The following is a 26,206-nucleotide window of genomic DNA, read 5'->3' on the forward strand; positions in this document are numbered from 1 at the left end:
ATAATGAAAAAGCATTAGAAAAATGTATTTATTATTGATTGATTGATCGATTGATTAGAGCTTCATGGGAATTTTGCATGCTATTAATGCTTATATAGAGTTAATATTATGTTACTGGAGCATCAAATTCAAGAATGTTGCATGTGTACATAGCAAGAGGAACTTATGGTAAAGACATTTTTAACACCTGCCACAACACAGAAATCATAATTCCTAAGAACAGTAACTCAAAAATTTGACATCTAAGGTCATTCAACATCCTTATTGATTTCTTAGAGCTTCATGGGAATTTTGCATGCTTTAATGCCTATACAGAGTTAATATTTGTGAAACTATCTTTTGCATGGTATTGTGATTTTCTAATGTTAAGAGGAATGTGTTTATTATTTCTTAATATCTGAATGGGAAAGTTAGTGCTAAATATTTATGCACCTTCAAAGTAGTTTTTTTTTTTTTATTTGTTTATGTCTGCACTGATTTCTCAGAGTTTTGAAACATTTGTAAAAATATTTCACTTCACCTTCCTTAGTCTTGAATTCTTCCTTTGCATTTGGCACTGAATGCAAACTTAAGAAACAACGTATCTATAAAGGTTGAAAGTTAATTTTAAAGTTCACCATAATTCATGATCAAATAACGGATTATCACTCTTCTTTCTATTAAATACATCTTCCAAGATTATCAATATTGATGAACTATAGAGCATTTGGCTGAAACAAAACAAGGTGCAGACAGAAAAGTCTCTAATCTACTTTTATAATCATTTGTCAATTTTTTCTGAAAATCTTTTTTGACCTATGTGGTGTAATCATTAGTGACATTCTCCTTCACTAGAAATGCCTCGATTTACTGCCCATCTAGTATGTGATGAAACTTCATAAGGGTGTTTTTAGTGGAAGCTGGTGTGGGCACAGTTTCTTATCTCTTGAAGAAAACACTTTTTTGAAAAACACAGTTGACGCCCATAGCAAAAAAAAAAAAAATGGATCCGAGTAACTGCTCTATCATAGTAATTACAGCAATTTAAAATGTCGAAATCATACTTCAGTGCCATATTTTGCTCAATTTATTTAACATGCAATTTCATGGCTATGCTTATAAAAAAAATAAATAAAAATAAAAAAGTAGCATCTATCTCTCTCTCTCTTCTGACATCCATGAAACTTGTTTTATAAAGTTAAAGTTAATTACTTATTACATAGAAGATTATTAAATAAAAATTAAATTATTATTATTACATGGGCATCTTCATAGATTCCTAAGACTCATCATGGGAGACCCAAACTAGCAATAGTATCTATCATACCTCTCCTTGAAACTACTAACAGACAAGACACTTACAACTGACTCAGCCAACCCATTCCATTCATTCACCACTCTCCAAGTGAAAAATCTAATCCTCATGCCCTTGTTAATCACACTCTTACCCAACTTCCAGGAAAGACCTCTTGTTCTGCTCACTCTATCCAAGTGTTGAAACATTTCCCCTGCATCAGTACTATAATATTCTTTAAGTAACTTAAATACTTCTATCATATCCATCCTTTTTCACCTATCAACCAACTTTTGTAATCAACAAACCCTCAGTCTATCCTCTTAGGGAGCATCCCACAGACCACTCATCATCTTGGTCACTCACCCTTGATCTTCTCCAATACTTTATCATTCCCAAGAAACAGGTAATAAGACCTGCAGACAATAATCCAGATGTGGTCATATCAAAACTTATAACAAGAATAATAACTACCTTATCTCTGCTTGTTAGCGTGTTCTTCAATAACCAAGTAATCCTGTGAGCCACCCTGGATACTTTAATATGTTTCCTCTAAATGTGAACTCTCTATACCCACAAAATTCCTGGTTTCATCAATTTCCTGGAGGACAGTTCCCTCACTGTGGTACACAGCTTGTAATCTTTGTATCCCAAAATGCATGTCTTTACACTTTTCAACATGAAATTGACATCCATTATGTTTTGCCCATGTCAACCTATACAAATCATCCTGCAAGCCCTCTACATCACCTTGATTAACCATTATCCTACCCAACTTTGCATCATCAGCAAACAACTGAATATCTCCCTTCAAATTATTTCCTATATCATTTGTGTGCAGATTAAATAGCAGTGGTCCCTGTATTGCACCACTAGTAACCTGTCTTTTCCCGGATTCTGCTCCTCCATATACTACTTTTTGGTATCTGTCCATCAGCCACTCTTTTATCCATATCACCAGTTTCGTATCCATCCCCATTTGTTGCAGTTTGTGTAACAGAGTTCCATGTAGTATCCTGCCAAACATCTTTGCAAAATCCAGCAGTATCATCATGTGGCCATTCTCTTTATCCAACTCAGTTGTCACTCTATTATAAAAAGTTAGTAGATTATTAAGGCATGACCAACCCTTCACAAAACCATGCTGTCCTGCATAGAGTATCGTTATTCTTATTCACCTATTCCTGAATTTTCTTTTTGATCAACTTTTCCGTTACTTTTACCACCACTCCTGAGATACTAATTGGTCTATAATTTGCTACCACAGACCTAGATCCTCCTTTATGCTAGAGAATTATTTTACCATCCTTCCACTCTCTTGGGACTTTGCCAGAGCTGAGACTTTAAATTAAACAGCCTAATCAAAGGCATTGCTAGATCACCTGCACATTCTCATAAAACTCAATATCCCATCCAATCCCACAGCTGTATTTGCCTTCAGATTCTTCAGTATACAAAGTACCTCCAATTCTTAAACCTCTGTTTTTGCATCAATCCTTGTCACCTCTGTCATAATAACAATATCTTCACTTGGATGATATTCCTTGCAAAATGGACACTCAGTAGCTCGATTTTATCTACCTTTGTTACCTCTCTACCATCTGCACTCATTAAAGTTATTCTTCCTCCTACTTGCCACATGACAAAAAAAAACACTGGGATTTGATTTCCTTTCATCTCTTTGGATAATTTCTTCTCATAATCTAATTTTACCTTCCTTACCACACTGATCACCTTTGTTGCCCGATCCTTGTACTGTTCATGAGTTAGTTGGTGATCTTTCTCTTTATACACCCTCCACAACATTCTTTTTTGGAGCTTGTGCTTAATGATACTACTCATCCATCTAAATTATATCCGATTTACTTTCCTGACCTTGCATATACAGTGTGATATTGCTTCTTCCAGATATCCCTTAACTATCCCCATGCACTTTGAACATCCTTCTCTTGCAAATCTTTATGCCATGGTCCTGCCTCAACTGCCTCCTAAGTATATTATAATCACCTGCCTTATAGTTTCATATATAACCCTTCTTAACTGGCATTTCCACATGATTACTTTCCCCAACTGGAGGCAGTGTAGCCACCTTAGTTAAGGACAGGTCTCTTCTGAACTTGTTATATATGAATAACAAGATCCAACACTCTCATACCCAGCGTGCCCTTCATCCCATTCTGTTTCAAGTAATTGTCTGTCAGTAAGTGTATAAATTCAATTTCCTTCCTGCCACATGATCTTTCCTCCTTCTAATCTATGCCTCCAAAGTTGAAGGCCCCATAATAATTACTCAGCTTGCACTCATTGTACTAATCTGCTGGTGCATATCTTCCACATCAATTCCTGGCCTATAGCAGCAACCAATTTTATATTTTGTCCTGTTGGCCTCAATCTCACACCAGATTGACTCAAAAGAACTGTCATCTGTCCAGCTGACTCCTGATCTTGTTGGCTGCAGTTCATCTGCTGTCATCAGCAGTACATTCTATCCCTGTAACTATGCTATCTGCTATTAGTCAAGTTTCACTAATGCTAATAACTTTTGGTGAGGTTGCACTAACCAATGTCAAAAACTCTTCCCTCTTATTCCTGATATTTCTAGCATTAGTGTAGTCTGCCCACAGTTGAGATAACCATAGCTGGCAGGGTGCCAAGACGAGTCAGTTCGTGTTGAAGCGGAGAAAGGAATAAAGCTGTATACATTTGTCACCAACACGTGAAATTTCTGCTCAGGTCATTGGTTCCAACCAAACAATTAATTCTTTCACCTTACCTTTCTGCATTCTCGCAGCATTACTAATGTAATGAATTCTCACACCAGGGAATATTTTGTAGTGCTTTCATGAAAAACTCCCCTTATCATAGAATCACAGTAAATACCATATATTCCGGCATATAAGTCGAATATTGGAATTGTTTGAGTTTATTTGAGTTTATATAGTATACTCATTGTATAAGTTGACTCGAAAAATTTCTTTTTCGTATTGACCAGTTGACCAATAGTGAACTAAAGTGCAATGGCTCCTTTTAAAAGAATGAAATATGAAGCGAGTTTTAAGTGCAAAGTGATTAAATTTGCAAAAGAAAATACTAACTGTGTTGCTGCATGTCAGTTCGGAGTAAATGAAAAACTAGTTCGCGATTAGAGAAAAAAATGAAACTTTAATAATGAAAATGCCAAAAAATAAGTGCGCATTACGGAAAGGAATTTATAAGTGGCCTATTCTGGAAAATAATGTTGTGGATTGGGTTCGAGAAAATCGCCAAAATGGACTCATTATAACGAGAAATAATATTCCTTTATTTGCTTTGAAGTGGGGCAAAGCAAATAAAAAGGACAGTGAAAACTTCAAAGCTATAGTGAGTTGGTGTAGCCGGTTTATGGAAAGGAAAAATTTAGTGCTTTGACTAAAAACGAAAATCGCACAGAAGCTGCCAAAGGATTTGGATGATAAGTTATTAAGTTTTCAAAGATTTATAATTGCTGAAAGAAAGCAAAAAAATTATTTATTGTCTCAAATCGGAAATATAGATTAAAACTCCAGTTATGTTTGACATGATCAGGAATAGAACAGTAGAATTGAAACGAAATAAAACTATTTCTTTAAAAACAACTGGACATGAAAAAAGCCATTTCACAGTTGTACTTGCTTGTATGGCTGATTGTACTAAATTAAAAACTATGATAATTTTTAAAAGAAAAACAATGCCAAAGATCAAAATTAAATTCCAAGAAACGTTTTTGTCCGTGTTCATGAGAATGGTTGGATGCACGAAGCAGGAGTTAAGCTGTGGATAAAAAATATTTGGAACACACGACAAGGTGCATTAAAAAATCCAAACAGTCTTTTAGTGTGGGACATGTTCAAATCCCATTTAACGGAGAACACAAAATCTTTATTAAGAGAGAATAATACCAATATGGCAGTGATTCCAAGTGGGTTAACTTCACTAGTGCAACCGTTGGATGTTTGTATAAACAAGCCATTTAAAGACAGTTTATAAAAACAGTGGAATGCATGGATGCAAGGAGAGAAAAGAGAGAAAAGGAGGACAAATGCGACATGCGTCTTTGGTGACTATGTGTGAATGGGTAGCGAAAGCATGGGATGAAATAAAACCAGATACAGTAATAAAATCTTTTAAAAAATGTGCTATGTCTAACCAATTAGATGGCTCGGAAGATGATTTTGTTTACAATGATGACAAAATTGATGCTAAATCTGATGGAGAAAACGAATATAATTTATATGACGATATACCAGAAGAAATTACAGAACCAGAGTACAATGAACTTTTCATACATTCAGACAGTGAAAATTAAATTTTAATTATGTAGTTACCTACCTATTTTCTTTTGTAAATAAATAATTATATAACATGTAAATAATTTTTTCTCTAAATAAATTTGATATAAGTTGAAATATTTTTACTTATTTACCCTTTTTGTATGTTGCTAATAAATTTAGAAGAGTATGATACGTACTAGTTTTTTCTTGGAAAGCAATCAATTTTTGACCCGGCATATAAGTCGACCTAAAAAATTTAGTACTGTTTTTCAATGCTGAATAGTCGACTTATACGCCGGAATATACAGTAATTATTTGCTTATGCTCATTCTCTTGATTATTCTTAAAATTTTCAATTTGGCTTTGGACCTCTGGTTTTTTTGTTTTCAGTTCCACCGATCTCTTGTCATTTCTGCAGCATTTCAGTCTCGCACTTTGTCCTGTGAAGGACTACATGCAAACACATAATTTCTTTATTCGGGTCTTCTACAACTCTCCTGAACTTCTGCCACCCCACTTTCAGTATTATCACTGATATTTACGTATTCTGGCCTTGTGTCAATGCTCTACTTTACTGTCACATGAATTGTTCTCTTCTTCTTCTTCTTCTTCTTTTGCAGCTTCTCCCACTTAAGTGGGGTCACTGTTGATGATGAGTCTCCTCCACATCCTCCTGTCTTGGGCTGTCACCACATCCAAGTTCTTCATCCTCAAGTCCTCTTCTACCAGCTCCCTCCATCTCTTCTTTGGCCACCCACGCTTCCTCCTTCCTTGCACATCCATCTGCATAACCCTTCTTCCCACATATTCATCCTCCCTCCTCATCACATGACCAAACCATCTCAACCTTGCCTCCTGTATCTTCGCTCCTAAGTTCGTAACTTTCACTCTTCCCCTTACATAGTCATTTCTCAGACGATCCTTTCTGGTCACACCGCACATCCACCTAAGAATTCTCATCTCTGCTACTTCCATCCTACTGATGTTATTTTTCCTCAGGGCCACAGTTTCTATAGCATGCATCATAGCTGGCCTCACTACTGTCCTATAGATTTTGCCTTTCAGATTGATCGGCACCCTCTTATCGCATAACACTCCAACCATCTTCCTCCAGTTCCTCCAACCTGCTTGTATCCTGCATCCCACTTCCTTCTCAGCTCCTCCATCTTCTTCCACTGCTGAACCTAAATATCTAAAGTCCCTCACCTTCCTGATGACATTTCCTTCCAGCTCCAGATCTGTCTCCTGGCCGCCACCCACTGTGCAACACATATACTCTGTCTTACTTCTGCTCAGTCTCATACCTCTCTCTTCCAGTACTTTTCTCCATCTTTCCAGTTTAGTTCCTGCTTCTTTTCTTGAATCTGCACACAGCAAGATATCATCTGCATACAACATTGTCCAAGGTGCATCTTCTCTCACCTCCTCTGTCGCCACCTCCATCACAATGTTAAACAGAAATGGACTTAATACTGACCCTTGATGCAAGCCAACTGTTACTTGAAAACTTTCTGTCTGTCCCAGACATATCCAAACACTTGTCTTCACATTTCTGTACATCTCCCGCACCAACCTGACATATTTCTCCAGAACCTTCTTCTCCCTCAGACATCTCCAGACTTCTTGCCTTGGCACTCTATCGTATGCTTTCTCCAGATCAATAAATGCCAGGTGTAGCTCCCGTTGTTTCTCTCGAAACTTTTCCATCATCTGCCGTGTCAATGCTCTACTTTACTATCACATGAACTGTTCTCTCCATATCACAAAAGCATTTATTACACAAACTCACACACGCTCACCAGTTTCGCTCTCTTTCCACAAATCTTTCAACTTTTGTGACAAGTGTTGAAAATTTATTTATCACTAGGTTAGACTATAATAGATTTAGTTTAATCCTTTATCCCAGTGAGAGCAAACAAAGTTTGCGCCTGAAAATATCTTCAGGACTAAATATAGTGTTGTACTATCTTATCCAGTAAGTAGTGCAACACCAAGGCAACTCGTGGCAAAGGTGGAGCAAGCTACCAGGCACTTCTAACCCAGTATCTCCCATAATGCAAAACACATTTCCTATGTGGATATGTATACTTACTGTTATGCATTAAATGGCCAATCCCTTTAATGCATAACAGTAAGTATACATATCCACATAGGAAATGTGTTTTGCATTATGGGAGATACTGGGTTAGAAGTGCCTGGTAGCTTGCTCCACCTTTGCCACGAGTTGCCTTGGTGTTGCACTACTTACTGGATAAGATAGTACAACACTATATTTAGTCCTGAAGATATTTTCAGGCGCAAACTTTGTTTGCTCTCACTGGGATAAAGGATTAAACTAAATCTATTTAGTTCACCAAAGAAATATGTCTTGCTCACCATTGTTCTGCTAGGCATAGGTGCCATACCAACGATATATCTAATATCAAGGAAATGTTACTTACATCCAAATAACTCACTCTATCTTGCACACTTATATAACAATAAATTCATTCGGTATTATTAGCAAAAATATAAAAAAAATTACTCATCCTTTCATAGCATTACGAATGGACAACATTCACCATATTAATTATTATATAAAAATTATTAAATTCCTGATTTATAACTTTAGGGCCTTCCAGATGAAAGGAATATTTTCGTTTAACTTCTAGCATGGAGACCACATGTTTCATAACAAAAATTTAATTTTATTATATTAAACTACAAACTGACAAGTTTTGTAAGTCATCAGGCATTCATCTTCAGAAGGAACAAGACTTGTATTAAAAAATAATAATAACAAAAAAACTTCAGTGTCATATCCCAGTTTCACAGTTGTTAGATTTTTGATAAATGTAGACCAAACTTGATGTAGGATCAAAACCTACATAAAGTTTGTTACACTGTGTAGGAGTATTTTCTATTTCTGTTTTTTGCCAAAATACTTGGTGGCCTGTATTTGTTGTGTGAAAGGCTAATCCTGATCTGTACTTCTTTCTTTTCTTCTCGATATTCTCTTCGTGTTCAGATACACAGATCTCTCCAGACCATTCTGTCACATAGCAAATTACACAAGAGCAATGAATTTTATATTCTAACGGTTCCTCTATGGAAGGATGTGGAGTGTTTGGTTGATCTAAGAACCTAGAAATCTTATACATTAGGAAAGAAGTAACACAGCAATTTTGTTCCTTACATTTGTGATGTAAGATAATGTAATTGCATTTTTGAAATATTTTATTAGAAGGAACTATCAGAAGCATGTCTATATCCCACAAACTGGGATATGACACACTTCATGCCACAGAACATGGCAGCCAGCTTTGTTCAGATGCTTGCACATCAGCAGTTTTATTGTCACTCCATTTGTATATAATAGAGTGTTGAAATTAGTGAAAAACTGTTAAGTGTAATTTTTTTCTAGTTTATTTATGTAGGTCTTTTCCCCTGATATAAGTCCAATGATGTACAAATCTTGCTGGATTGTATTCTTTTAGCTTAATAAAATCTAATTCTTGTTAAGAAATGTGGTCCCCATACCAGAAGTTGAATGAAGATTTGCTGAACCATAGAAACAATTGATATCATCAAAAATAATTATAATTGTCAAATCTGAACTGTTTCTTGCCCATATGGATTTGATATATTTGAAATTGCAAAGGGCTTGCTTACTACTCTAAGGAATGTGGACATCATCATGTTTAATTCTTAACTGGATGTATGAGAAGTGGCCATAAAGTAATGAAATAATAATTCTACTACTTTTATTGACAGTCTAATTGTCAATTTTCCTTACATAGTTTCCAATAGCTTGGAAAGAGAAATAATACTGACAATTGGCTATTCAATTAAACCAATTACCAGTATTATTCAAAACATTTAGTATTTTTTGTAATTGTCTTCAAAATCTACACAACTTTATTTTAAATATTTTGTGGCATCAAATCTTTCTCTTTTAAACAATTAAAATAAAATGACATAATTATTGATTAAATTATTGATTTTTCTCCTTGATATTCAAGGAGAAAAGTGGTTTAAGTAAGTGATGCTGATTCTGTTAAGAATGTATAATCAGATATCTTTTGTAGTTGCTTTCAAAATTTGCCTAAATTTGTTTTGAATATTTTGTGGTATCAGATCTTTCTCCTCTTAAGTAGCTAACTAAAATAAAGCTATGTAATATATTTTGATGAGAGAGAAAGCTGAATTACCTTAATGAACAACAGTTATTCCCAATTAGTGGAGTTTTCCTTTCCAATTATGAAAATTTCAAGTTAATGCTTTGCCATTGCATAACTAAACATGACTTTTAATATACTAGTAATTTATTATTGCAAAATAAGCAAATTAATTAAAGGAAAATAGTGTACTAAGTTTGGCTTAGCACATATAACATTTAGCATGCTTAATGTTTCTTGACCAAGAAATAAGTTAATCATGAAGAAAAAAGTGTTGTAAAATATGTTGTCCATAAGCAGTATATAGCAATAGCAATATTTTAAATAAATTTTTAAGTAAATGCTTTTTTAGATTGCCCATTTGATTGAATGCATATGCAGTAATGACTTGTTATGAATGGGTTTTCTCTATTGCTGACTATTCCTTTCTCTTGCATCATATGCACTCATACCATATCCATTTCAGGCTTATATTTGTTGTTGCTGTTAGTGTATATATATATAGCTTGCATTTTTTTGTTGTTCTTGTAATCAGAATAACACTTCCTTGTCTTCCTATTTGCAGGATAGACAGAGCAAAAATTTTTATGACAATGAATGCAATCATTAGTACAGCCTGATGAACAATGAGGACCAAAGTTAAACTAGAAAATGACAAACTTATTGATCCTCTGTGTTGGGGGGGGGTGAAAAATTGCAAGACAGTTGCTATTCTAGAATCTTAACAAAAAAGGACTCTAACCAGCAAGCAAAGTCCATTCACAAATCTTAAATAATTTCATACTTTTATTTACATTTTACTGCCATATTTCCTCCCTTGCTTTACATATAAGTGCTGCATGAGTTATAAATGTGCAGCATTGTGTCCTGAGTGTTGTTCAGACCTGTTAGGAATAATTTTGAGGAAGAACCATAAAAAATAAATAAATAAAAATAATACTTTTTAGCATTTCCAGTTATGAAAAATATGGGAAATTGTACATGCTCCATTAAAGATGTAACAGTTCACAAATAGAAATTTTCCAAAAAATAAAATAAAATAAATAAATAAAAAACTTTACTTTTATAAATATGAATTTCCAATCTTACTATAGGAACAATTGATGGACATGGGATAAATTTGCTTGGTTCCACAATATCATAATCCATAATCATAGTGAAGAATTCCATAGTCTTTGAGCACCAATCAACAACATACAGAAATGTGACTGATTTTTTTAACTTTAGTTTATTTAAATTTAGAACATTGAGATGATTATTTATTTAAATGTGACTGATTATTTTCATCACTCACATTTAAAAGTTTATTGGAAATTTTTTTTAAAAAATTAGTTTCTTTGTTTACAGAATATCAGGTAACAAAACAGAATTGAGTATGGAGTATATGCCTTTACTGAGGGACCTTATTACCAAACCACTTATAGAAAAAGAAAATGAAGGAGTAGGAGAAGTCCTTTCTATCATGGAGCATTATTACCTATTAAGGGAAGATGTAGATAATATCATGGAATTGTCATTATGGTCAGAACAAAAAGATCCATTCTCTAAAATTAATTCTAAAGTAAGTAACAAGATGAAATTTGTTATTTCATATAGCATACAACAGTTTGAATTAGATCATGCCACCATGATCTAATTCAAACTGTTGTATTCTAATTCAATTAGATCATGGTGGCATGATCTAATTGAATTAGATCATGCCACCATGATCTAATTCAATTTCAAGGTTTATTTTTAAATAACAATCCCTGGAATTGAACTTATATCCATTTTTTTTTTTTTTTTCCAGTTGAACACTGCACTATATGTGAATATGGTGATAATATTATAAAAGATCATCACAGTAGCTTGTATTGAAATGAAATTTCATTCAGTTTCATTTCAATACAAGCTTCACTGATGAAAATATTCATAGATATATCATAAATATTCTTCATTACATGATATGATTATTATGGAAAAACTGATTATGGTTCTGAAATTTCGATTGCATATATTCCTGTTCAGATTTGTTCATTATGAGAAATTAAGTTGCTTATGATTTAATCTACTTAATTTATTTGAAGTATTTCTTATCTTAAGTAACAAGGTGTTTTTACAATGTCTGTATATGGGTCATGCTTTTTCTCTGACATTTTTTGGAAAATTTTCAAGTAGTCGGTGTCCTGTTTGCCAAGATGGAGGGACATTCTCACTTCTAATTTCACAGTTAGTGGGTTCATTGCAGTTGATCTAAATTAATCATTACTAATTCAGATAATGAGTTAGACAGTCTCATGGAGAAGTGATATGGTTTTCCTTCTGAATAACTTAGATTTTTCATCCCACATACAAACTTGAGAACATGCAAGTGAGACAGGAAAACATTGGGGTGAACCTAGGGGTGCTAAGACTTCGGTGTACATGTGCAAGTATGGCAAAATATAGAGAGAGACAATGTATAGGGGTGCCTAAATTTTCTTTGCCTAGGGGCATCAGATACTCTCAGACCGGCCCTGATTCATGGTGTTGGTATTCTAAGATTGGGAGATTTTTTTGATCTTCACAAGGATTATCTGGCTTTAACCTGTAATTAAATGCTAAGAAATGTGACCTGGTCTTTAGTAGTAGGGAAAGATCCTGGATTAAAGGAATTGTAATATAGGAACCTGAAATAGAAAGTTGCCTGAGGAACAATGGTTATCTCCAATTTGACTAAAGGTCTGCACTGGGGACAACCATCACCCCCTGTTTATGCACATGCACACACAACCAACCACTTTAGTGGTGAAAAGAAACTTGCGGGGGTGGGGGGAATACTTGGTCGTACTGCTTATTGCGTGATCTGAAGGTTCTAGTTTGAATCTAGCAAAAGCAAAAAAACTTAATTAATTCATAGTTCATTTTGTCCTGATGGGGTGTTATGAATTAATACTCTAAAAAATATAAATAAAAATGAAGGAAATTATAACAGCCAGCACCTACACCCCATCTTTTTTTTTTTCTCCCTTCTGGTTATTAAATTCATATTAAATTTTAGTGAATAAGACAAGTTTAATGCATAGAACCTCATCACTCTGGATTGATAGCCAAAATATTCACTTCTTAAAATATTGTATCAGCATTGACACTGAATAACTAAAGATAATCAGAAGCTTTTGGCTAGACTACTATCAAAGATAGAGAAAAAAATGAAAGCTTTTACTTGCAATAACAGACTAGAGCAGGAGTCCCCAAACTTCTTTGACCGTCGACCCCTTCAACAGTTTCTTAACTTTTTATCGACCCCCTCTATTTTACTATTACGTAATTATGACAGGACAAGCAAAAAAGATGCTTAGGTGACTTTTTAGATTTTTATTTTATAGTTATAGTGTTTCTTGTATGTATAATATTGTATATATTATTATATTGGCTTAACGTCAAAGGAATACGTTTTTGTTTTTGACGTCCTTCTTAACATTACATATTTGATAGGAGGGATAAATAATATATAAAATATAAAATTTAATTTAGATAACAAAATAATAATAATACAATCTTCCTATAGGTATATACAGGGTGTTCGGGATAAATTTGACAGTTTCGTAAGGAAAAAGAAAATCTTCTTTGTATCTATTAAATTTAATGAATTGACAAAAAAACATTACAGGCAGAGTTAATTACAATACTATCAACAAGATTTACTCAAAATAACCACCATTAGCATCGATCACAGCTTCAATTCTGCTTCGGAACCTCGAACAAGCTGATGCTACAGTCTCCCTGGGAAGGGCCGCAAAAACTGTTTTAATTTTATCCATTAACTGGGCTTTTGTATTACTGGAAGTGCGATTGGTGTCTTTTTCAACTGCGCCCCATACAAAATAATCCATGGGGTTAAGGTCTGGGGAGTTTGGAGGACAAACATTTGGACTGGTGAAGTCGTAGAAATTTTCAGACAACCATTTTTGACTTTTCCCAGAGGTGTGGCAAGGGGCCGAATCCTGCTGCCATACATACGGCCTACCATTGGCTACCCTTGTTATCCAGGGCTTGACTACAGTTAGCAACTCCACGAACAAAGCCCGAATTCCAATGCCAGGGTTCTTCAACACCTGTTCCTGCAGATTTGCGAGGAATTCTGCTGTACGAACGCAATCAGATCGTCTGCTAGGGATCTTTCTTCTTGCTACATCCTCGTAGTCACCATTGCACGTCTCTAGTTCATGCCTGATTGTTTTTACTGTATTCAGGGAGCATTGGGCAGCAGTCGTAATATCCTTATTTTGATGGCGGGCACGAATCATCATGATACAAGTTATTCTCTTCCATGATTCAGGTGGGTTCCAGCTATCCATCCTTTCTGACATCTTGTATATGAATGAAGAAGGGTCCAAACTTTTAAATGAAGAGAAGTGTGTGTTAATACATGTAACTTACGGAAAAATATAATTAATTATAAATATGTCAAATTTATCCCGAACACCCTGTATAGGATGTACCACGGGCAGGAACCATGGACATCCGTTTATTGGTAAATATGTCATTTTGGCCTACATGATTGGCCTCCGTAACTATTTTCATGACCTTGTTCCATCTTACAGGTCCTATTCATGTCACTGTTCCTGCGATTCACTCTTAATCGCATGTCATTCAGGATGGAGGTAATCCAAGTTAACTGAATTAAATATTACCCATACAATGATGTCTTATATTTTTCTATTGACCCCTGAGCCTGAATGGACACCCTAACAATGTTATATCAACCCCTGGGGGTCGATATCGACCACTTTGGCGACCACTGGACTAGAGTGACCCATAAGATGTTTTTATTCATTAGAGTATTACATTTCTATTGTATAATAATATATTATATTATATCATGTCATTATCACTGGACATAACATTTCAGGAAATGGTCTTTATTTTCTAGATGGGATCACCAAAAATTAGTTCTGACTATAAAAGATGAAATACTGTTCTGCCCTCCAACAGACAAGTAGGCAATGTTACATTATGCATTAAAAAGCATTTAGTATCTAAGATCTTTTACAAACACCCATTTCGCAGTCACTGAGCCCATTGCCTCTCAGTGAAATGTCGATACCTAATCCACTGGCCACCAAAGTTGATATTTATACATAGACTTCACATTGAATTGCTTGCGGAGACAACCATAAGCTGTTTTGCATGGTTTTTTCATGGAGAATGCTGACTTTTCCCATGAGGCAGATTTGCATATTAACTGCAGAACAACATAGTTGGTGTTCATGCTGACCATACTGACAAAGGTGATGGTAAATAAATCTCTCTGTAATAGGCCAATAGAGTTGAACTCAAGAACTCCATCTTTTCCTCAAATTCGTACTACTTCATTTCAAGGTGTGTTTTAATTTTTACATATACCTATGTTATATCAAGATTTGCAGATTACATCTACTGGCTAAAAAAATAACATGTTATACACAGGCTATCAGAGAAGTAACATGTTGATGTAGAAAGTTTGGTTTTTAAATATTATTTATTAAATCCTGTTATCAATTTTGCCATTTGTAAAAATTAGCTGCAAATGATATTAACATCAAAAGAGGAGTGAGACAAGGATGTGTGCTCTCACCACTCCTGTTCAACATATACGCAGAGGTAATCTTTAAAAAAGCATTGGAAGAACGTCCAGAGGGAATCACGATAAATGGAAAGATTGTTAACAACCTACGATATGCAGATGACACCATGCTAATTGCAGATAACATTATGGATCTCCAAAAACTCATTGACAGAGTATACATAGAAAGCCAACGAATGGGAATAAATATAAACATCAACAAGACAAAATACATGATCATCCAGCCTCATCAATGAAACTGACACTCAATGGGAAAAATATCGATCAAGTGTCAAGATATAAATATCTTGGTTGCTGGCTTAATGAATGGTGGGATCCAGAAATAGATATAAAGACAAGGATTGAAGTTGCACAGCAGTCCTTCATGAAAATGAGAACACTATTCTGCAATAAAGACCTAAACATGGAAGTCAGATGCCAAATGCTGAAATGCTACATGTGGTCTATTCTGCTCTATGGAGTTGAAACATGGACATTGAAGGTGACAACCATCAAGAAAATCGAAGCCTTTAAGATGTGGCTATACAGAAGAATGCTAAAGATATCATGGACAGAAAAAATTACCAATGAAGATGTCTTAAAATCCATTGGCAAAGCTAAACATCTTGTACAAATAATCAAGAAACGAAAAACATCATATCTTGGCCACATCATGAGAAACAGCAAATACCAACTTCTACAAACTATTTTGGTAGGAAGAATTGATGGCAAAGGAACTAGAGGAAGAAAAAGAATATCATGGTTTGACAACATCAAGACATGGACAGGAAAGAGCAGTGCACAACTGCTCAGATTAGCACAAGAGCGCAGTTTGTTCACCAAGATGGTCGCTGACCTTCGATAGAAGATAGCACAATAAGAAGAAGAAGCTGCAAATAATGTCATCTTTCTATACTGAAATCTAAGCACACGAGTATGATTCTAGATGTGTATATGTTGCAGGGAAATGATGAAAATAGGGATATGATCAATTCACGGAAGATGTTAAAATAACAACTCTGTGGGGTGATTTCCCTGAAGAAAGTAAGTGATTTGATCAAATCCCTTAACTGTTTCAGTGGAAAGATGAAATGATATTGTTTAGATATTAAAAGTATTTATTTAATAAACCATGCATTATTAAATGTCGAATAGTTAATACAACAGTAGTCATTTAAGCTGATATTTTTAAAAACAAAAAGGATATTTTTAGTGAAATTTTAAACATTTTTCATGGATACAAGCTCTCCTCTGGCGTCCGTGCCAGCCAAACATTACGCGAGGAAGGTTGCACGCATTTTTATTATTGTTTTCTATATTTCGAGTTTTATCAAGTACCTACCATAGAAAAATGAGTTCAGATATAGAAAAAAATCAAACTCTGACCGAATTTGTATCTGAAGAACAATTCAATGAAACTGTCAGGACGTTTTTGAACAAGCGGCATGAAAAAGAAAAACCTTTGTGGACTCGCGAAAGGATAGAAGAAGCTGTCACAATCATTGAACAATTTAAATTAGCACCACTACTTAAACTGCAACGGACACATAAACAGTACTATTATAGAAAAAAATACGATGTTATGGAAGTAGGTACTAAAAAATCTTTGATTTTGAAGAGAAAGTCTGAATTCAATCCAATTGTGAAAATAGTACCAACGGAAAATTTTTACCACATACTTCGGGAAACCCATCAGTCAACTGGCCACGGAGGAATGCTGTATAGTTTGAAATCGAAATACCTAATACCTACTTCAGTTGTACTGGAGTTTTAAAGCTGTGCACGGCTGTCAGTCTAAAAAAAAATTTCCAAACAAAGGAATCGTTGTTTGCCCAATTGTATCTAGCAACTTCAATCATCATGGCCAAGTCAATTTAGTTGACTTACAGTCGACACCAGATAGAAATTACAAATGGCTATTAAACTACCAGGACCACACGACAAAATTCAGCTTTCTTCGTTGACTACAAAAAGAGCTGCTGAAGTAGCAATGGAGCTATTAAAAATATTTTTGGAAGTAGGTTGTCCTCATTTACTTCAAAGCGACAACGGCCGTGAGTTTACGGCTGCTGTCATACAAGAATTAACAAGCCTGTGGCCAAAGTGCAAAATTGTAAATGGTAGACTTAGACATCCAGCTAGTCAAGGATCTGTTGAGCGATCAAATCAAGATGTTGAAGCTATGTTACGTATTTGGCTAATTGACAATGACACAAAAAATTGGGCTATAGGTTGTTACTTTGTTCAATTCCAAAAGAATTCCTCTTTTCATCGAACCATTAACACTTTCATTGCCATCACCTTACAAAGCTTTATTTGGAACAGAACCTAAAACAGGACTCCAATCTAGTCATATTTCAAAAGAGTTGCTTGAAAAACTTGTTACTGAAGAGGACTTGGATCTACTTCTTAATCAGCAGGACCATGACATTATTTTAACACCAGAAGACTTACCAGCAGCTTCCTTAGAGAACAACAACAACACTTCAACTTCAAAAGATCCACCAGCATCTGAATTAATTGATTACAATGCTTCAACTTCAAATGATCTATTAATAGTTAAATCAACCAACAATAACACTTCAATGTCACACGATCTACCGGCAGCTGATTTACTCACCAAAAAGGCTATAAATTTAGAGGATCTACCAGAAATTGAATCAATTTCTTTATCGACAATAAGACAACTCGAACCAGTTAACAACTCTACTTCAACTCCTGCTTCAACAGTTAAAACATCTGTAGTGTTACTTGCATCAGAAGGGGAAGCAGCTGTCAGCAACAGTAAAGCATGTTGTGTTGTTTGTAGAATGGAATCTACTGGAGCCCATTCATGTGACATTTGTAAAAATCCGGTGCACTCAATATGTGGAAATACAGTAGGAGAAGAAGGATATGGATCGAAAATTCTATGCTATTTATGCCAAAAAGAAGACAGCATTAAAGATCAAAGGGAAAATGCTGCAAAACACCTGAAAAGATCAGCTGAAAAAATGAAAGAAGTTTCTTTGAAGAAATTTAAAGATGTGTTAGTGAATTCCATGGTTTTGGTGTATGTACCTAAGGTAGATAGAGGCCCATTAGATGGAAATAACATCGTGGGGATCGCATGAAATGTAAAAAATAATTTATACCAAATTGGTACCTCAGTTGGAATTATAAAAGATTGGCTACCTAGAAACGCTCTTCAAATAGCTACTACAACATTTACCGAAACAGTTCCACAGATTAACCTAAGTCTGCGTGAGATTGCAGGAAAATTATCCGTATTTGGAGGTCAAGGATTTAAGAAGTGTTCCTGTGAGCAATCCAAATTACAATGTAAAACAAAAAGATGTGCCTGTAAAAAAAGTAACGTACTTTGTAACTTGAGATGCCACAAATCAACAACGTGTTTTAATAAAAATGAATAAACATTATTATTTATTAATTACATTCACGAAAAATGTTTAAAATTTCACTAAAAATATCCTTTTTGTTTTTAAAAATATCAGCTTAAGTACCTCTTTCTTTTGTTAATTAGTTTCGAATAAATAATTTGTGTTTCAATGACTATTGTATTAACTATTCTACATTTAATAATGCATGGTTTACTAAATAAATACTTTTAATATCTAAACAATATTATTTCATCTTTTCACTAAAACAGTTAAGGGATTTGATCAAATCACTTACTTTCTTCAGGGAAATCACCCCACAGAGTTGTTATTTTAACATCTTCCATGAATTGATCATATCCCTTAGGGATTTGATCAAATCCCTATTTTCATCATTTCCCTGCGACATATATTTTACCATGATAATTCTTTTAATTCTTAATAATCAATCTTTACTTCCTCAATAATTAAGCTGATTGAGTCTTCACACTTCCAAATACAAAAATGAAAACAGTTTAATACATTAAACTAAAATACAGTAAAATCTCTTGTAACCAACAATACCAAAATAATGGCACTTTCGAAGGTCTAAATTTAAACCCGAAATTTAATCCTGTGAGATAAGAAAAATATGCAATGGGCTTGCATTCTGGCAACACTGTCACATGTCATGTGATATTACATACTGTAATTTTTAAATGCTATTTAAATTTGATTTTGTGAAATATAAAATTATGTATATGTGTTTTAAATTTTAAAAAATGTGCATGTTTTTTTATGTTATTTATTTAATTATGGACAGCAGATCGAAAAACACGATCAACGAACTTTGCATGCTACAATTTCTACAGATGGCATCACAAAACATGAACAGATAAGTTCTCGAAATATATATTCAATTATCCAGCAAAATCTCATATCCAGAATCGGTGAAGTCCCATTGTTGCTGATTAAGAGAGATTTTATTGTACATTAAAAGAAATATTCATTATTCTGAACTTTCCCCACACAGTATCTGATCTTAAAATCTAAAAAACTAATTAACTAAATCACATCTTTATGAGCCCAAAATTATTTTAGCTTGAAATAACATCTGTTTCTCTTATCTGGACTTTTCTTGAAAGAAAGGTTCTTTAACTCTTCAGCAGAAACAGTTCCTTATCCTGAAAATTTTTTTCTCTTATGAAAGGCTTGGAAAATAACTCTAGATTTCCCTGTTTATAAGAGATACAAAAAGTTCAGACTTGGACAGTAAAATTATCAATTTTAGACACTGTCTAGCATTCTTCTTATACTTTCTTTCTAAAAAAGTTGCACAAAAATGATCCTTCTTTCTACTTTTGACTTCAAGATTCATAATCTTTTCCTCTTCCTGTATGAAGAATTTCCAAGGAAAAAAGGATTGAACACTTCAACTTGCTGTATTTATTCTGAAACAGCCATTAAATCATTACTGTTATAATGGAACTTTTAATATCCAATAAACATTTCTCCTCCCATATGAGAAGTTCATTTATCACCTTCCAAATTTCCTTTAATTTCTTTCACAACCGTTTTCCCAGTTACTTTGTAGCATAATAGTTAAATCTTCAAAGCGTCTTTTTCTTTATGAAAGACTACTACTAATAGAACTTTTACTAACTTATTCCAAAAAATTCTTCAATATCTCTACATATGTATATCTCTGTTGCATCTCTCTCTCTTCCATCCATTTACTAGTTACCATGTTCTTTTCACTCAGACATGCTCCCACACACACATTATAATTCCAGTTCTGTTCCATTCATTAAGCAAGAGAAACCACTGACATTATGTGTTAACTTCACAGGCTGTATTTTAAAGTGGTAAAAACTCAACACTTTCAGTAAAATAAGTAAGTCATTTTAATTTATGTATTTTACGCACAAACATTAACCACCTTACCGGCCGTTATGGATCAAATACGCATCCGCATACGCTTCGTATCCATCATATATTTCATTGTTACAACAATGGTATTACAATTTTAATAAGCACTTCGCATCCATGATAACGTGAACGTCTATAGACGTCTTGGCCGGTAGCGTGGTTAAATTATAATCCTTATGTTGGATACACTAACTTACCAGCAAATCTTCTACTACAGGAGTTCCCAACCTAGGGTACCCGTACCCCCAGGGGGTATGGTGAATAGCAGGTAAATAAGTATATTAGCTATTAATATATTCCAAAAATAGTTATGTTATCATCATTTTTGGGCTCTTCCATGTTGGTACTGTCTGTCAGCCACACTAGCAACATTTCAGGTCTTTTTTTGGACACAGTGAGGTTGCATAGACTTTTTTCTCACTGCAGGGTCCGTTAACTCAAAATGCCTGGTTAAGATTCAAGATAGCTAGTGAAATTGCTAGATTGGCACTCCCTCGAGGCTCGCCTCCATGGCATCTGCACATGTGCGTGACTTACTGTATGGTACACACTCCAACTGCTTCATTTCGACATGCTCACAGTATACACGTTTTAGTGATAAACATAGGTGAGCTAAATTACTTTTGCCGACTAAATTTTAATCTAATTGTAAGTAGCTTATAGTTTATTGTTAGCCTATTCTAAAAATGAAAGGATAGATCAAGATTTAAATACATTAAAATATTATTTATTTTTTAGCTTATTTTTAAAATGAAAGGTTAGATCAGGATTTATATACAAAAAAATATTATTTTTGCAGAACCAAGGAATGACCATTCCAAAGAAACATTGTTACCAAGATTCATATGTGCAATATGGTTTTACTTTTGTGCTTGACAAAGAAAGTGTGCAAAAGCCACGGTGCTTCATTTGCTCCAGGATATTCAGCAGTGGCAGTATGAAGCCATCAAAATTGAGAGAGCATCTTCAGAATGTTCATCCCGAACATTCTAACGAGTCAGAGTCCTCATTTAGAATAAAACGAGCACGATTTGGTAAGAATATCACACTTCATGACCATGGATTTATTACCCCGAAGAAGCCAGCACTGGAGGCCAGTTATCACGTCACATTGAGGGTCGCCAAAGAAAAGAAACCACATACAATTGCTGAGACATTAGTGAAGCCGTGTGCTATGGACATGGTTGAATTGATGTGTGGTAAAGAAGCAAAAGAGAAAATTGTACAAATACCATTATCAAATAATACAATTTGTGATCAGATTCTAGAAATGTCAGAAGACATACGTCTACAGGTAGTGGAGGAAATCAAGAAAAGTCCGGCAAGAATTAGTTTACAGTTGGATGAATCAACTGATGTGTCTAACTGCACACAGCTTCTTGTTTTTACTAGATATATACATCAGAATGAAATAAAAGAGGAATTTCTTTTTTGTAAATCCTTAAAAGAAACAACAAAGGCAGTGAACATTATGAATTTGGTGAATAATTTTTTTATTCAAATGGCCTTTCATCGGAATTAGTGGAATCTATTTGTACTGACGGTTCTCGCTATGTTGGGGAGAAAATTAGGTTTGGTTTCACCGCATTAGTTGAAGAAATCAACCGAAATATTTTTACAAGCCATTGCATCCTTCACCAGTATGCTCAGCATCTAAAACACTTCCACATAATTTGAAAGCCGTTTTGGATGTTGTTGTTCAAGTTGTGAATTTTATCAAAGCAAAAGCATTGAATCACCGTGTGTTTAAATCTTTGTGTGAAGAGGTTGGAGCAGATCATATCATACTGCTGCTTCATACAGAAGTATGATGGTTATCCAGAAGAAATGTTTTAGAAAGGGTTTTTGAACTTAGAAATTTAATTGAAATTTTTTTAGTCAAAAAAAGAATCTGCTTTTGCTTCATATTTCAAAGATCCAAACTTTGAGATTTCTCTGACTTATCTTTCATGTATTTGGAATTCTTAATTCTGTGAACAATTCACTGCAAGGTACAGATGTCATTCTTGCGGAGGCTGAAGAAAAGATACAATCGTTTCAAGAAAAATTGACTCTCTGGGGAAGAAGGGTGGAGTTAGGTAACTTTGCCAATTTCAAATCTCTTGATGAAATCACTTCAAATCTGGCATATGAACTAAAACAGGAAGTTCGTGATAGCATTATATTGCATTTAAAAACTTTAAAAGAGACACTTGCAAGAATAATTCCTCCTGACCAATTGAATGAAGTCTGGATACGTAACCCTTTTCATATTGATTTAGAAAAAATCACTGACAACAACCCAGTGAAAGACAAGCTAATTGATCTCTGTAATAGCAAGAAACTCCGAATTGAATTCCAATCAATGAAGTTACAAAATTTTTGGTGTACACTTGGATAAACATATCCCGTTATCATCAAACATGCTTACATGGCTATAATTCCATTTATAACAACTTATCTATGTGAATCAGGATTCTCAGTTCTGTTTTCAATCAAGTCCAAAACAAGAAACAAACTGGAGCCTGAACATGATATGCAGGTATCTATTTCAAAAACTGTACCAAGAATAAAACTGTTGGTGGATAAGAAACAGAATCAAGTGTCTCACTAGTTGATTTTACTGCAGTTTAATAAAGATTTTACAATTTTATGATAATTTAATTGATTTATTTACCGAATAAAGCTTTTATGAAAACTTAATTATTGTTTATTTCTTATATTCTTTGAATCTGTATGGTAAACTTAAGAATTTATTTCTTATTATAATGAATAGGAGGTATCAGATAATTTACTAAAAGCCAAGGGGATAAGGGGACCAGAAAGGTTGGGAATCCCTGTTCTACTACATCCAGTTCGTTAAAACTGACCACTGTATTTAAACACAATATATTAAACAATGCCCAATTATATAAACAAAATTATAATTAATTTTGTGCTTTTCTCACACTAACAACAGAAACTGTAATTTGAAACTGAATATTTAAGTTTACATTAATTAAAGCAAAATACTGTAGGACATCTGTATTCATATACTGATAGTCTATATTGCATAATTAGCATCACTGAAAATAAGATCAAAACGGATGAGATTGTTTTAAATAAGTATGAGGTGATTTACTTCTTGAATGCAAGTTCCAGTAAAGTAATGTGAGCAAATTTCAAATTGGGAAATTGGACGGTGAGACTTGATTCTGCCTCTTGTCCCACAGACGATGCTAGAATGAAGAAGTAGAAGAACCTTGAGTCATTAGAGAGGCATCATCATCATCAAATTCCTGCCATGTACCCACAAGGGGTGTACGGGATATGATAGTACTACATGAAAAAATTATATCATTACTAACTTCCTATCTACAATTTTCCTCCAAATCAGTCTGTTACTTGTCAAGACTCCAACATTATCAGATCTTATATTTCTATTGTCTAAGGCACTTTGTACCGTATCAATCCACCTATATCTTGGTCTTCCTCTGGGTCATTTTGCTGCCAACCTGGCAGAGAACACTTGTTTTGCTAATCTTTCCTCGCCCATTCTGTTTAGGTGACCATACCACCTGAGATTAGCTCTGCTAACGCATTCCTGGATGCTGACAATGTCAAGTTCTTTCCTAATATCCTCGTTTTTAATATGATATTGCTATTGATGCCATCTGATCACGCCTATAATCATTTTCAGGACTCTCATATCTGCGGTCTCTAGTCTTTGGTCAAGTGTTTTACTTCTGACCCAGCTCTCAGATCCATAAGTTAAAACTGGTTTGAACACTGTCCTGTATACAGCTAATTTAGTATTCCGACTAATTTCTCTCTTATTCCATATGAATTTATTCAATTGACTTCCTACCATACCAGCTTTACTAATTCTGTTGTCTATTTCTATATTTAATTTACCATCTTCAGTAAAAATCATGCCTAAGTAGCTGAAATGTTTTACTTGTTCCACAGGTTCTCCATTCACAACACAGTTGACATTTTCAATGATTCTGCCTATTTTCATTGTCTTTGTCTTTTTATTGCTGACCTTCATACCAAAGCTGTATAACTGAGAGGAGACCTCCACATAGCCTTTAAAGGAATGCGGAGAACCGACCAGGGCTTCTGACCTAATGTCCAATCCTCACCTTCTCGTGGTGCACCCTGTTGGGTATCTATTTGGATACTGAACGAACGAGGAAGGGCTGGCAATTTGGGATTTAGCCGACCAAATTGTATTCTTATTGGTTAAACCAAAATAAAAAAATGATGGTACAACATTAGAGAGGCATCTAATATAAAGAAAAATGAACACTGATTTGGATACTTAAACAGCAGAGGAGGACATAAATTGCAGTGAACAGAAATGTTTTTGAAAATAAACAGTGCTAATGATGCTAGACACCTTCAGATTAGAGCAAGATATAAAGGATTTCTAATCCCTGTATGCTTGTACAAGAGATTTGAAATAGAAATTGAGCACCACCTGATGTTGAGCAGAATAAAAATGAGTATCCCATAGAAAAGGAAATTGTGTACCAAACAACACTTAAATGTCGTTTGGTAAACTCTAGATTTAAATATACAAATATTATCAGGGAACAAAGAAATTTAAAAAAAAAAAAAAAAAAAAAGAATAAATACTTAGGTAAAATCTAAAGGAATAACTAAGTGGTAAAATCTAAAGGAATTAATTGACTCTGTCAGGGAAGCATGTGGTGAATTGCATGTAAAGGTAGAAAAATAAGAACTCCATAGTGGAAGTTAAAAACAGTTCATGAAAAGAAGAAATCGTGTCAACATGGGCTTTTACAGAATATAGAGAAAAATGTGAGATTTTGTATAAAAGTAGCTAAACAAAAGGTATGGGAAGATTTTGAAAAGCACATAGAAAAATAAATATCATGTAACAGTGACAAAATATTATTAATAATAAATATCTAAAAAGAATGAAATCAGGAATACATATTATTAACTTGAAACAAAGAAAACCATCAAAAATCTACAGTGTAGAAAAGCAGCTGGTGTTAAATGATATTCAGTGAAATGTGATATATAATGTTGAAAGTTTTTTTCCACTTGGTTATACAATAAATTAAAGATGCCAAGAAGTTATATTCTTGGTTTCATCCTTTATCCAAGTGTAAGCAAACAAAGTTTGCGCGTGAAGTCCCTTCCCGACTGGACTACTTGTATATAGTATACACTTGGATAAAGGATGAAACCAAGAATATAACTTCTTGACATTTTTAATGTTATGTTGAACAACCTTCCATGAGTCCAACACTACAAGCAGTTACAAGTCAACATCCATTTACTCTCTGGCCTCAATCCATCTCTTCTCCTCTTTCATTTCATCTATCCCTCTGTACACATCTTATCCTATTTTTGCCAAGGACTGCATCTGCCTATTCAAGAAGCGCATCAACAAATTCCTGCTTTCTCCTTGATCATTTGTTTACATATGGAACTAAAGTGCTATAGGTTTTCAAACTTGTGTGGGCAAGAGACCAGTACATATATAAAAAAAATACCTGTACATGCTGATTTTACATATGTATATATGCAGTCTTGAAGAAGGTAAGCCCAATTAAGTCATTACTTGACATGACTGTCCACATGATCATTTTCCCCTCTATGACTACTTTTCTGTCCATAAAAATAAGCAAGTTATGTTGCTC

The 26,206-nt window shown here is 34.3% G+C and overlaps 1 protein-coding gene across 2 annotated transcripts in view; it reads left to right on the forward strand.

Annotated features, from left to right (window-relative positions):
• Gnf1 (germ line transcription factor 1) overlaps positions 1-26,206 on the forward strand; it is a 406,700-nt gene that overhangs the window by 338,749 nt on the left and 41,745 nt on the right. For both annotated transcript variants that reach the window (XM_090411514.1, XM_090411513.1), the window contains one exon: positions 11,067-11,280. In XM_090411514.1, the coding sequence (XP_090267640.1) occupies positions 11,067-11,280 (214 nt within the window). The remainder of the gene's footprint in view (positions 1-11,066; positions 11,281-26,206) is intronic.

The sequence above is a fragment of the Typopeltis vanoorti genome, chromosome 21 (assembly GCF_054136105.1).
Source record: "Typopeltis vanoorti isolate ZY-2024b chromosome 21, IOZ_Tvanoo_1.0, whole genome shotgun sequence".
Classification (NCBI taxonomy): domain Eukaryota; kingdom Metazoa; phylum Arthropoda; class Arachnida; order Uropygi; family Thelyphonidae; genus Typopeltis; species Typopeltis vanoorti.